This window comes from Sebastes umbrosus, chromosome 3, assembly GCF_015220745.1.
Source record: "Sebastes umbrosus isolate fSebUmb1 chromosome 3, fSebUmb1.pri, whole genome shotgun sequence".
NCBI classification, from domain to species: Eukaryota; Metazoa; Chordata; class Actinopteri; order Perciformes; family Sebastidae; genus Sebastes; species Sebastes umbrosus.
The window spans coordinates 22,827,183-22,842,564 of NC_051271.1; the positions used below are offsets into that span (position 1 = coordinate 22,827,183).

The 15,382-nt window shown below is 40.8% G+C and overlaps 1 protein-coding gene across 5 annotated transcripts in view; it reads left to right on the plus strand.

The window, feature by feature from the left end:
• The window catches only part of znf827 (zinc finger protein 827), a 93,534-nt gene that overhangs the window by 32,161 nt on the left and 45,991 nt on the right, over positions 1-15,382 (plus strand). For all 5 annotated transcript variants that reach the window (XM_037763382.1, XM_037763381.1, XM_037763383.1 and 2 more), the window contains exon 5: positions 12,709-12,987. In XM_037763382.1, coding sequence (XP_037619310.1) covers positions 12,709-12,987 — 279 coding nt within the window. The remainder of the gene's footprint in view (positions 1-12,708; positions 12,988-15,382) is intronic.

Sequence of the window (15,382 nt, forward strand, 5' to 3'; positions counted from 1 at the left end):
ACAGAATGATATAAAAAAAAAACAATAATGGACCCGCTCTTTAAGAAATACTTACACTGTAACAGTTGCTGATTTATTTTCTATCAACTGATCGATTATTCACTCTTATTCAGTCAATCCATATTATGTATATTTTTGCAAACTTGGGAGCCTGTGTATAATGGCAATAGCTGGTAAGAGCCCATAGAAATTAAAAGCGTAACACCGGTCTCTGACAAATCATCTCGTGAAGTGAGCAGCACTGAGCTGAGGAGGAGATGGTCATCAAGTTATATAAAAAGGATAAACCCACCAATGTACAGTATGTACTGTACTGCAGTTAAAAGTTACTAAAAAGACAGATTGTATCAAGTAATCTGATTTTGAGAAATACCTGGAAAAACAATGTGCATAGACACAGCACTAGCCTGACTCCTGTAATCCATAATTGTTTTGTTTATTGTGCCGTTTTCTCAACTTGACTTTCTAACTCCACTCATTGCAGTCACACTTTTATAAAAAGTATTTCACTTCTTCAAGACTAGAACGTGAAGACATTCGTTTTGATCTCAAGCTAGATGTTGTCTCCCCTTTGCCTTAAGTTCTGTTTTGATTCCTCACCGTCACCAGAAATAACATTCGTAAGAAGTGTAAACAGTTTTATGTTTATCGTTTCAGGTCAAGGCCGCAGTATGTCTCTGTGAGCTGTTTTTAATGGATTTTAAAACAATGTCTCAGAGTTAGTTCAAACCTTTAGTGAAAAGACAGTTTTTACTTTTGACAGTCGCAAATATAATAATGTGTTTAGACATTTTATGTGCATTAACGAAGGCATTAAATGTAAAATCCTGCTGGTGTTATCCTTTATACATTGAATAGAGTAGGAATAGTTTACACAATATGTGCCAAAGCTGCTTGGGTCTTAGATTCAGACACATAAGTTTGAGCGGTTGTTTTTCTTTTTTGTAACAATTTGTTTAATTTAGAAACACATATATATATATATATATATATATATATATACATACATACATACATAAAGTGTTCCATTTGTGCATAACAAAATTAATTTCAAAGGAAGGTAAAGGAAAAATACATGTGTGAACAGATGCATGTAAATTACTTCAAATAATATAGTGATAATGATATATATATAACATATTAAACAAAAAACATCAACAAAAAGAAACAAACAAAACAAAACACATGCGTATTAATGTGCACGTACAGAGTGAACACATAAGCCAGTCAGCAGTGAAAATTTGTTTTTCAGACTATCGTTGTGCATATTGAAGATACCAGGGATGCCTTCCCGTGTACACAGGCTTATTCACAACCTTGGTTTCAGTGTCTCTCCCATGAGTATGGTAGAGAAGTGGGCCATGGACTTTTAGCCTTTTCACAAGTACCACATGCCTTTTAAACCGGTTTTGGCAACACCCAAAGAATTCAAAACTTGACCTTAGGACACTGATTTGAGAAAGACAAAATATTTGATTAAATAGATTTTGGTAATTTTCCTTGTGCCAAGTAATCTTTAGAACAACAACATTTTATATATATGGACACGTTTTTCAGTAAACAGCTGTTTAACAGGAATTGAAACTTTGAACAGACAAATTTTTATATATCTAAAGGTTTGATCATGTGCGCTCATTGTGTACAGTAACTAGTGGCAACCATATAACAAAAGGTGTTTCTGATTTGAATGCAACTTTGTCTTGCCAGTACACATACTGTGTATATACTGTAGTCACAGATTCGAAGGCTTGAAATATTCTAATAAAATAACATTAACAACCTGTCCAGCTGATGCAACACTGGAAGGATGCCACCTATGGGACCTGATTTTGCAAATCTATATTCAAAAGATGACAGATCTCAATAATCAAGGCTCCAGCCATGTACAAATGGTGGATTTGATTAGATTTTTATTTGATAGAGATGATGCAATTTAACATAGTTCCGCTAATTTTCAACTCTTGTCCCTAGTTGGGCTTTTACATGTATACAGTGCAATTAAGATATACAGCTTTCTGTATGATAAAAACCACAATACACTACAAATATGGAAATACAATAAAATACAGATCACACAATACACATACCACAATACACTAGTACACCTTGGTAATTTACAGTAAAATGAGCTAAAAATAGATACAGCTCTGTTTTGCTTTTAGCCAGCACTTAAACTTTGTTGTAAAGGACTTTCTATCTGAAATGAATGTGATTTCCGTTGGTAATGTGTTCCAGAGTTGACAGCCCTTTATGGAGAAAGCTGATTGTCCAAATGTAGTTCTACGATGGGGTATTTTACAGTTGCCATTCACCATGCTCTTAGTTACTCTATTACTGTCTTGTCTTTGGATATATCTGGAAAGAGGTTCTGTTAAGCCCTGCACATCTAACTGATCTGTCTGCACCCTCCTTGTGTCAGGCCACTTCTGTGTGTGATGAAGGTGTGTGGCTAAGCAAAAGAGAGGAGACATTCTTAGCATAGTAACAGTATTACAAGCATACCACGAAGGAGTAAGTAGACAGAGAATGTTCTGATATGGAGCTTTTTTCTGACTTTTTAAAAGTAAGGGTTCAATGGCTTCATGCCTTTTAAACAAATCTTTGCTAAATGGCCAACGGGGGGCCTTATTGGTATTTATCAGTTAAAGAGGGCCTATTATGCTCATTTTTAGATGCATACTTGTATTTTGGGTTTCTAGTAGAACATGTTTACATGCTTTAATGTTCAAAACATTATTTATTTTTCTCATACCGCACTTATTTTTCCCCCTCTGTCTGAAACGCTCTGTGCTCCCATCCCCTCCCCTCCCAAAAAGCTCAGTCTGCTCTGATTGGTCAGCTGGTCCACTCTGTTGTGATTGGTCAACTAGACCAAACTCTTTGGACTCTGCTCCAGCTCTGCTCTAACTAGTTTTGTTTGAAGGCGTGCCAAACTAGCCGCTAGGCATGTATTATGCAAATGTATTACTTGGTGACATCAACACGTTACGGAAGAAAAGGCAGGACTTCAAGCGATGCGTTTCAACACTAAAGGAAAGAAAAAAGCACATTATTAAAATGTCCTCTTTAAAGTGCACCTCATGCAGAAATAGTGTATCATTGTGTGTTCCATCATTATTGGTAGCAACAGAGTAGACCATGCACATAAATTCAGCTGAAGTACCACTGAGCAGCACTAAAGTCATGACCTACATAAGAGCATGTACAGTATGTTCATATCTAATCTTGTAGATAAATGGTCTGTTTGTGAACTACATATTATCTGCTTAAAATGTATACAACACCCAAATGATACTACATTCTTCTACCATTTTTGAGATTATTTATCCGTCCAAGGTTGAATACTGTAGGATATATATATTTTGCTTCTTTTGCACACAGTAGTGCATCCTCATTCATCTGCTGTTGGCCACTGATTAGCTCCACTGAAGCATTTGGGGACTAAATGATTCGCTCAAGGGCACCTCGACAAAAGTTGTTGAGGGATTAATTGTTCTCACCAACATCTTATCAGTTGTCAGGGGAGTTGAAGATCTGTAACCTGTAGGCATCTCTCTCCTTTTAACAATTGTCTTTGCCTGGGTGTCGATATAGAGTGCTACAGGAATGAGCCCTAAAACCCAGAAATGAGTTAGCATTTTAGCACTTCCGGTTCCTTCGTCTGAAAGTCAATGGGTTTTTTGAATGTTTTTTTAGTTAGATGTCTGAAATAAGGTCTGTGGTTAACACAAGCTTAAGAGATTTTAACGTTTTGTTCTATGATATAAAATACGTCAGTAAATATCCCACTCATGAATTTCGAAGCCTTTATGTATCTTCAAAAACACAGTTGCTAACAATTGGCTAAATGAGACTAACCGTCATTACGCCGACTCGTCCGCCTTTACAGCCTCGTTGTGTATACTCGCTCTCATGTGACATTTATAGCTTAACGTTAGATTTTTACTTCTGGCGATTGCATTCACGCTACAAAAACGTGGTGAAAATGTGGAGATTATTTTAGGGAACAAAACATGTACGTAGCATAAACGTTCGTTTGCCACAGAGCTTAATTTCGGCAATAATCCAAAAACCAATGGAAAAATCCAATTGGCTTTTTGTCGAGGGAACCCAAGGTGATGCTAAATTCCGGGTTAGCCAACATTAATGCATCATCCCTGTAGCACTCTTATTATGACTGACGAAATGGTGACACATTTTATTCTAAAAGTGTTGAGGAGATCAACTGAAAATAACAAGTGGAAGAAGTCTGTTTGGAGCCCTGCATTAATGATTGTTTACATTGAGGTACTGTGCTTTGGTGAAAAGCCAATTTTTAAAATGGAACCGTTCAAGTCTTGGCCTTTCTTGTAGTTGATGCAGAGTACCTGGTTGTTTGCACCTCAAAACCTATGACTAGTAGTAGTGGTAGCAGTAATAATTAGGGTTGTGCGTGACCAGAAAAATCTTAGTCGACTAACACTCATACGATTTGGTCGACTTATGGATTAGTTGATTTAATTGTCAGATCTGTAAAACTGAGTTTCTCCCCTAAAATCACACAAAAGCAACACTTTAAATCTTGTGTTTACCAGAGATGTGCTCATACGTTTCTTGGAAATAAGTCAGCATGAAAAAAAGCATAAAAAACGACAAATTGGCTAAAGAAAACTTAGTGGACTAAGACCAAAATGACCGATTAGTTGACTAATAATTGACTAAGAGGGGACAGCCCTAGTAATAATCACATTCATGAAACAGTTGGAGTCTTAAAATTTAACATGTAATTCAGTATTTTTTCTGCCAGTGGCAAAGTTGCAATGTGACATGGAATTTTCTCAAGCTTTCTAACATAATGATACAGCATTATTCTAACAAACTTGACAAACATGCTGCTCTAAGGTATACTAGGTGTTTAGATGCATTTCACCATGTTGCAAAATATCAAAGGATGAGCTTGGAGACGATGGCAAGATTGATGGAAAAAGGTTGACCGAGGTTCAGCGTCGGGGTCGAGGCTACGGCTGCCACTCTTCCACTTAATGCTGTGTAATTAGATTGAGATCTTGAGCGAGGATGGGAGGAAAAAACCCTGGGAACATTAGATTAATTAAAAATTTATGCATAATTCATAATTAAAAAGGAATTCATAATTTGAAATGATTAGCGCCCTCAGCGCCATCCTGTGACCCCGCCAGGATGCACAGGGACTGGGCCGGCTTAGTTAACTCCCCCTCGATCTCACACGCCCGGGCTCCACATGGATGCCCCCTGGGTGCCAGTTGCACTTCACTCCCAGACTGCACAATCAAGCCCAGGCAACTCCCAGAGGAGCCAAGATGGCTCCTCACAATGTCAGTCCAGTGTCAAGTGGCGGACATCTTAGTCAGGGCATCATTCAAGGAGAATGAGGGAGGATATAAAAAGACGGGACGAGAGGATGTTGAACTCAAATGCATGATGATGGGTTTTAATGAATACTGCTTCTTTGATCACAAAGTTCTCCCTTTGTTGGGGGGTGGAGTTAAAGATAGAGGGTTATGAAACTGAGGAGAACTGGGCTCAGATCTTTGTGAGACTTACCCATGCCACGGAGCAGCCAGGGAGGGAGAGGTGAGGAAGTTCCTCTTGGGACCTCTAAACTCTATTTCTTTTGACCTCCCTGCCAACCCAGATTGAATGTGTACACGAGCAGCTCATCCCTCCTGCTTTTACACTGCTGTCTCAGTGCCTCAATCCCACAAGGCCTAGGAGAAGGAGAGGGAGGGCGCGGGTGGAAGGAAGGGTGGAAGGGGGGGAGGGGATAAAAAAGAGAGACAGATAAAGTGACAGCAAGTGAGGGAGAGGGAGAAAGAGGCAAAGAGGGAGTTGCATGGAGTTCCCCAGGCATAAAAAGCCAGTGAACTCTTCCTGACCTCTGACATAATAAGCATATCATTTTTGGGGTTGCCCTGCTTTCCATTGAGTGTTCTACTGATACCCTTTGATTTTTATCCTTGCACGCTGACACAACCGTTAGCTATCCAGTGTGATCCACATTTTGATTCAGAGATGAAAGCCACAGAGGCACTTTGAAATGCACAGCCCCTACCCCTGTGCCCAGTGGACCCTGAGTTAATAATGACAGTGGGCACTGCACACCCTCCATACACCCCCCACCCCCCGCTGCGGTGACACAGGCACAACGAGCTTGACCCTGGCTGGGTGTGAATAATTGGCATGCAGGGGGTTGTGGGAGGTGTTGCATCTGTCATGATGCTTCTGCAGTTGTCTTATTTATCTTTTTTCCTGGGAGAGTAGCTTGCATGCAACGCTTTGCTACAGTGAAATGATGCACAGGCAGAATTGTATCATTGTACATGAAACATCTTGAATACTTCTAAGGATTTTTAGACAACATAGTTTTTTCCCCCTGTATTATCATGTTGTAATCCTTCTTAGAGACATTATTTTTGTGTTATTGTTAGGGCTGTCAATCGATTAAAATATTTAATGGCGATTAGTCACATGATTGTCCACAGTTAATTGTGATTAATCGCAAATTAATCACACATTTTTAATCTCACTCATTTTTAATCTCAACTGCATGTGATTATCATAAAGTGGGCATGTCTGTAAAGGGGAGACTTGTGGGTACCCATAGAACCCATTTTCATTCACATATCTTGAGGTCAGAGGTCAAGGGACCCAATTTAAAATGGCCATGACAGTTTATCTTCGCCAAAATTTAGTGCAAATTTGGAGCGTTATTTAACCTCCTTTGTTACGAGCAAGTATGACATGGTTGACACTGATGGATTCCTTAGTTTTTTTTCAAGTTTTATATGATGTCAGTATCTTCAGATTTAAAACTGAGCCAGCTACAACCTCTGAAATATTGATTGCGTTAATGTTTTTAAGAAATTAGCGGCGTTAAAACAAATTTTCGTTAACACGTTATTATCACATTAACTTTGACAGCCCTAGTTATTGTATTTGAAAACACCATCGGGGCATCTATTGAATGTATTAGTGTCGACGTGTAGGGCTTTGTTGCACCATCTCTTAGTTGACTCGGAATATTTAGAATTTTTAAATGTCCTTTCTATAGTTTTGTCACTTTGTGAACATCAAGATTTCATCTACATGTCCCTTGCTTTCTAGCTCTGCATGAGCAGACACAGGCAGGCCTTTTGTGTGTGACCTCTGGTCCATACATCCCCACTGCAGCCATCAGTATCACTGTCCGGTGTCTAGCACACTGTCAGCTATTGTTGGGTTCTCAACCTGCCCCACGTAGCCCTGTGCTTTTTTTTTTTCTCTGGGAGAAAACAGCAGCCAATTGTCAGAGGGGGAGCAGGCCGGCGTGACAGAGGTGGAAAGCTAATGAAGTTATTTGACGGCAGCCCTGGCCACGGAGCGAGAGGTGAGGCGGAGTGGACAAGCGCCTGGCAGCGAGACGGATGAGGCGCGAGAGAGAAGCGTGGTGAAGGGGAGAGAAACGGGGAGAACGGCGATGAAAGTAGCATTGGTGGCAGGTGTCAGGAGGGTGTGATAACATGGAGACAAACTGATAGCATCGTCAACCCTGAGCTAGAACCGGCCGTACAGTATCATGCGCGGGGGGCTGACATTGGCCTGGGTGCGTACTCGCACAGCTCACAGAAGAGATGCCCAGTCACCCAGAGATGCCCATCTCCTCCTCAGATCTGTGTTCACTTCACAAGATGATCTGCCAGAGACTGTATGCGCATGACGCTATTGTGAAATTCGGACAGACAAAAGGCCAAAGTGTAAGCTTGGCGTTGCAGGCTGAGTTGTACTTGTTGGTAGTTTGCGCCGGCTTTTTTGTTATTGAGCCATCAGCTTAGAGGAATAAAAAAAAAAAACGTGCCCGTTGGATTAGGCTACTAAATAATTCATTGGGCTCTGTAACATAGATTCTGAGTGGAAATTCACTCTATTTATAGCGACAATCCAAAAGGTCACTGGAGTGGTGTGACTTTGTGTGTGAGTGCACGTCCTGGGGTTGTTTTTGTACTCGTGAGGCCACAGAGGAGAAGAATTTGGGAATCTTAAGTTTGTGTTGAGTTTGTATTCGTCCGTGGCTTTTGTGCAGCCCGTATGGTTTGAATGCAGCATGACATAGCACATGTACTGTTATATGTGACAACACAAAGTAAGGATTTCTCCGAAGATATAGATGAGTGTGTGTGTCTGCGTGGGTAAATGGGATAGTGTAATTTTATGTGTGTTTGTAAGGCGGTGACCAAGTATGCTGTCCCTGTCTGATCCGACATGGCCCAACACGCTTCTAATTAGAGGACGTCCTTCCAGGTGCTGACCAGGTTATACTTAGCCTGCCCGCTGACATCTGACGGTGTGACATTTCCAGCTGGTGCCGCATGCGACCCTGCGCCACTGCCCCTGAACTTGAAGGTCACCATCCCCCCTCCTCCCCCCACCGCTCAACCTCTTCCTTCTCCCCTTCTTGAACTGCAGCCCTGGCCCGCCATAGTGTGGCACTGTGGCATCGGGGCACCACATGGGTGGTCAAAACACCAGCACCTGTCCCCTTTTGCTGCCCCGTATCCCCCGTCCCTGAGCCCTCTATCCCCCCGGCATAGATCATCATTAATCAGAGGGGCTGGAGCCGGCACAGATTGATGATGCGGGCAGGGGGCGGCAGGCCTGTGGCGGTTAGAGATGTTAGGTGAGACGGTGGGGTGAGGAGCGGAGCAGATCTCTGCTGGGGCCAGAGGAGACTGGACAGCAGTCTGCCCAAGAGTGATAGCCTCTCTTATATCCGTGCCCTGTGTCTGTCTGTGTTTGTGTGTGTGCATGAGTGTGTGTGTGACAGATAGTAGTAGTGTACAGATTGTTTGAAAACTGTTGATGTGTCAAGGGTTTGAGGGGAGTTCATAAGATATAAAGATGCGATTGTAGGTTCCATACTCAACAACATTGGAAAAAGGTTATTTAAATTTAACTTTGCTATGAATTTAAACTAATAAATAATTATAGAGGTGATAGCTATAGCAGCTCCTCAACTGCAGCGTCTGTTGCAAATAAATCTGCTTATTTCTGAATTTATGACCATTACTTTTACAATGACATCATATTGCAAATGTATTCTGCTGTGAGGAATAATAGCCCTTGAGGCACATATAATTTTACAATTAATAAAGACAAATATAGAAGGCAACCTTTGTCACATTTAGTTATCAGTAGCATATGCGATGGCCTGCCTCTTAAACTTCGCTATAGCAACAAGGCTCTGCGTCTTGACTCGCGTGTGAAACACCACATTTGCAGAGTGCATAGTGACTTATTTGTTTTTGCTTTATGGCAAACGGCAACATGGTAGTAACATTGCAGAGAACATGAGCTTCTACACACACTTCCTACAAACTATGTGGTTGCTCAATCAAACTCTGCTTCCCCACTTCATTATACTGCAGGTGTTTGTCAACCAAACAACCACACTGCAAAAACACAAAATCTATAAGTATATTTGTCTAATTACTAGTCAAAATATCTCATAACACTTAATAGAAGACACAATCACCTAACAAGTAACATTTCAGTGAGATATAGGGACTTATTTTTAGACATTGCATCTTGAAAATTTTGTTAAGTGAGAAAATACTACTTTTGTGCATTACAGACTTATTATGACACACATCACTTCCTAATACTAATGAAATATAGCTCATATAGCTAATTTCAAGATATCTTTTTATTTTGAAAGGCCTAAATATTACATCTCATTTGAAGAAATCTTACCAAGCGAATTGTCTTTTGTGTCAATGGCAGATTGTTTTATTTTGTTATTACTAGGGCTGTCAAAGTTAACGCGATAATAACACAACTTGCAATTTTTAGGTGGTAGCACGCTCAGTTTTAAGGCATATGAAACTAGAAAAACCTAAGGAATCCATTGGTACCAACCATGTCATACTAGCTTGTTGCAAAGGAGACTAAATAACCAAACTTGCGCTAAATTTTGGCGAGGAAAAGTTAGTATGGCCATTTTCAAAGGGGTCACTTGACCTTCGACCTCAAGATATGTGAATGAAAATGGGTTCTATGGGTACCCACGAGTCTCCCTTTTACAGACATGACCACTTTATGATAATCACATGCAGTTTGGGGCAAGTCATAGTCAAGTCAACACACTGACAGCCGTTGTTGCCTGTTGGGCTTGAGTTTGTCATGTTATGATTTGAGCATATTTTCTAAATGCAGTACCTGTGAGGGTTCTGGACAATATTTGTCATTGTTTTGTGTTGTTAATTCATTTCCAGTAATAAATATATACATATATTTGCATAAAGCAGCATATTTGCCCACTCCCATGCTAATAAGAGTATTAAATACTTGACTCGATCTCCCTTTAAGGTACATTTTGAACACATAATAAATGTGCGATTATTTTGTATTCATTGTTTTTTTTTGTTTTTTTAACTTATTTTTGAAGTTGCCTTTTTTCCAGTGCATAAGTCAAAAAATTACAAATATAAAATTCTTAACTCTTAAAACCAGAGAGAAATAGACGATCTTATGTCCTTTTAATAATATGACATATTGTAAAGACATACATTTTGTGTAACTTGCACATGCATTCATGTATTCAGATCTGTACTGCCAACAGCCAATCCACCTAATGAAGTACTCAGCGCTATAATTGTTTCTGAAAAATGGCTTGGTGCACCCGTTGTAAATCAGGTTACAATAGTATCCCTTAACCTCGTCCACGGTTCCCATAGTTGTACTGAATGAAATGAAGATATCAAGTAACACAGACAAAATAAAATGTATTTTAAAACATATTTTTTTCAGTTTCTCTCACTGTATAGCCATTTAAATGTCAACAATGTTGTAAGCCATAGCCTGTGAAAACCTTCGTTTTAGTGCAGAGAGTAGTGGAACGTGCTGAGAGACACAAAGAGAGGCGCTTGCCCCGCTGTTCTTTTCTTGGCGGCTATCGGAAGTTGCTCCATGTCTAATTATTAATTATTCATCTAAGGCGGATTAGATGTGGCCCAGTTTCTCTTGAAGATGGCTTTAGAGCAGAGGGATCCATGTGACCGTTCACTCCCTAACCTAGGCTACACACTGCAGAGATGTCAGATAAGACTTCAGCCGATTGCTATCGCGCTCTACAGAAGAACAGGAGTTATTTTATGTCCTTACGTCTGAAGAGGATTCAGACGATGTCCGGGGCGAGAAGGGATGAAGAAACCAGGCTTAAAGTAGAATAGAGCTGAGAATAAAGTGTACAGAAACTAATGGGATGGGGGGGGGGGGGGGGGGGCAGTGTGAAGGAGAAAGGAGGAGGAAAATGAATTGAGCATTTGTTGTGGATGCCCTAAAGACCAAGAGAGAAGGACAGTCATGAGGTTGCACCCTCTGTGTCGGCCCACAGCACACCAACTGTGGTGTCTGTTGCAGTGATAGGACTGTGAAAATCCACTGTGGACCACTTTGTTGTTCCATTTAATCAGTATTTTCATGTATTATACTTTTATATAGTCCTCTTCACTCATAAGAAACAATGTAATGTCCTTGTGGCATATTAAGGCCCAGACACACCAACCTGACATCAAAGAACTAACAGCGACGAAGGCCAACCGTTGAGTCACCTCACGTCGCCTTTTGTCTTGGCTAATAAGTTGTACTCGAACACATTGCAAAGACTACAGCCAACGGCCAACTGCCACAAACGTTCTGCGCCTGCATGAGAGGAAATAACTCTCCCTACCAGCAGGTGGCGGTAGTCTGTATTTGTCATTCAAAAAGGGAAACCGGAAGAACGAGGACTGCGGATATACAAACCGTTGTTATGATACGTACATGAAACAAAATGGCGTTTGCAGACCGTTTTCACACGACTCTCACTCACCACCTAGCTTCATTCCAGATGGCCATGTCGCTGTGAAAGTATCCGTGTGTTGGAATGATCAGATGAGATGAAGATGAAAAATGAAAAGAGCCTTCTGTGTGTGCCGTCTTGACTTTACTCGTTGGCTTGCTTTCCTCACGTCCATTTCTCTTCTCATACACTGATTCATTTAAGCTGAACCGCCAATCAGATTTCGCTCACCGACAGGCGCCGTTGCCGATTCAACATGTTGAATCATCCAAAAAAACTCAGACACTGGTGGACTAGAGCTGACGGTGCGGGACACACCGCAAAATCTAGGCTGACAGATGCTCACAGATGGCCCCAAATTGTCCAACGGCCCACCGTTGGCTTGGTGTGTCAGGGCCTTTACACTAAACTTCAGGTGTTATAGTTTGCTTTTTCAATTAGCACCACAATACATTTAAGATAGATGCTCACCACAAGCTGAAGGATGAGTGGTATACAGAATGTAGTATGTAACCCTTGGGTACATGCAAGTTTTAGACCTTTTGTTAGACCTACTTGTTGACATCACCATGTTACGGAAGAACAGGCAGGACTTCCAGCGAGGTTCAGTAGCAGTTTTGGCAGCAGCCTTTGGCATGGACTTAAAGCTTTATAACTTTGCAGACATTTTACGTGCACAAAAAAACTATACAACACAGTAAAGGAAAGGGAAAAAGCACAATAGGTCCTCTTTAACATACACCTTTCTACATACCCAACAAACCTCACTTGTTTGGTCACAACCAGTATTTGGACTCCTTTTTTTTCCCGCTCCCTTCAAATTCTCCTTCTTAATTTCTTCTCATTCCATTGATTTCTTTTCTTTCTGTCTGCAGCGGCCAACCAGAGGGAGAGCCTCAAGTCTCCATTCCACCTGAAAGAAGAGCCCAATGTGGAGGAAGCGTTGAGCCCTAGACCATCCTCCCAGTCCCAGAGCCAGGTACAGCCAAGCTTCCCTGTGACTTTCTGCCAGGACGGGCCAGCGGGGATTGCAGCAGCCACAGAGCGCCCAGGGTCACTGAAACCAAGGGAAGGAAGCCCCATGGCTAAGAACAGCTTGCTGAGCCAGGACATCAACATTAAGGTGGCCTCTGAGCTGCTCATGAAGCTTTCAGGTATGGTGTGCACGTACTGAATCTATGGATCTTTGCATGTTTGCAAAAAGGGGGGAAATGAGCTTTATAGTTCTCAAGTTGACCGATGCAACAGTTCACACAATTCTTAATTCTTCTTAATTAAAGCAAAACATTAAATCTCTGGTCTTCAAATTGGATGCATACTGTATTTGTTATGTATGTGCAAAACAGTTTATGCAAACACCCCTCCCCCCCAAAACAACAACAGTCACTTCTGTCCAGAAGTATTTCTAGGAAAGAACAGGTGTTATTGATATTTGTTGTGCTGGTTGGCTGCTTTAGTTTCAGATCAGCCAATAGCAGCTCAGGGGGTTAGCTGTAGGCCAAAGGTTATGACACTAAAACCAAAAAAAGGGTTCTGTTGTTTTTTTCTACCGTGGCACTCCTAACCAAGCTGAAATTGGGGGCTTCTCAAAGGTGAGCAAAGTGTACCTGTGGGGAAAAAGCATATGAGGTGAAGTAGTCTCTGTTTCTCTGAGGCCTGTGCTCTCCAGTAGATGGTGGCTGCAAAGCCTTTGTGTCACTCTGTGATGATATTCAGGTTACTTGTCTTGGTCCTTCATTTTCTTTCTACAGTACCCCTCTATGCATCTATGGTTTATTACAAGTTTTTGTGAACAAGAAGTGGTTGAGGTTGTGTTGCATTGGCAGTTGCGTTGAGGATCAGTTCTGCTTTGTTTTGTGCAACAATTTCCTCTTCTAAACAATGCTGTCGAATGGCAGAAGATCTATCTTCTTGCAATATTGAACTTAAAACTCAACCTTTGTTTAACGACCGATAGATATTTGACATGCAATATTTCTCAACCTGCGTTGACCACTCTGTCATCATCCAATGCAGCATGATTTAGCCTTTACAGCTTCTGGTTTGAGCGCCGCAAGAATGTTGTAAGGATGCACCGATATCGATATCGGGCCGATGCTGACTTAAATAGCTGGATCGGGTATTTGTGACAATGTGGCCGATTTATTCAATTCAATTCTATATGTACAGTATATTCTATGTACATTATATACTGGAATTATAATTCCTGTTTAAGTTTTGACCAATTTGCTGCCGCAGTAAAAATGTTTACTCTTGAATGGTTGCCACTAGTATACAATTTATTATTTTAATTATAAATAGGGCTGTCAATCGATTTAAATATTTAATCGCGATTAATCACATGATTGTCAATAGTTAATCGGGATTAATCGCAAATTAATTGCACATTTTTATCTGTTCAAAATGTACCTTAAAGGGAGATTTGTCAAGTATTTACATGGGAGTGGACAAATATGCTTGCTTTATGCAAATGTATATATATATGTATTATTGGAAATCAATTGACAACACAAAACAATCACAAATATTGTCCAGAAACCCTTACAGCTACTGAATTTAACATAAAAAATATGCTCAAATCATAACATGGCAAACTGCAGCCCAACAGGCAACAACAGCTGTCAGTGTGTCAGTGTGCTGACTTGACTATGACTTGCCCCAAACTGCATGTGATTATCATAACGTGGGCATGTCTGTAAAGGGGAGACTCGTGGGTACCCATAGAACCCATTTTTATTCACATATCTTGGGGTCAAAGGTCAAGGGATCACTTTGAAATCGCCATACCAGTTTTTCCTCACCAAAATTTAGCGTACGTTTTGAGAGTTATTTAACCTCCTTTGCGACAAGCTACCTTCACTCTAGCTTTAAAACTGAGCCCGCTCCAACCTCCGATTGCACGTTGCCTTAATGCGTTAAAGAAATTATTGTCGTTAAAACAAATTTGCGTTAATGCGTTATTATTGTGTTAACTTTGACAGCCCTAGTATTTATGTATTACATTTTGTTTTACAAAGTTAGGAAAGCTATGTTTAGGTCAAGCCTGATGTTTCCTTACACATAAAAGAATGATCCCAGTCACTTCCACACAGTGAGGCATACAGCTTATTAATCAAACAGTGGTATCAGATCAGTACTCGGTATCAGCTGATACCCAAAGCCCAGGTATCGCTATCGGTATCGGGACTGAAAAAGTTGGATCAGTGCATCTCAAGAATTTTGGTCCTCAGGCAGACTCAAACCAAGTTTTTTGTAGCACTTTGCGATGCTGCTGCACTTTGTGTTGTTGTTTTAACTATTGTTTTTTCAATCACAATACACTTTGTGTCACTGCCACATAAAGTTTAAAGCCGCTGCTTACTTTAGCCTACATCCACAATCGCTACTGAATGCCAGGTCCAGTTCAAGTGTGTTATGGACAGGTGTTTGTCCACTGTGGGCTGCTGGAGTGTATCTCTCAGGCAGTCAAGAATGAAATTTGCTGAAGTGTGTATCAGTATGTACCAACAGTGCTGGCTTCACTAGTTATATGAATAATGTTTTTCCTGA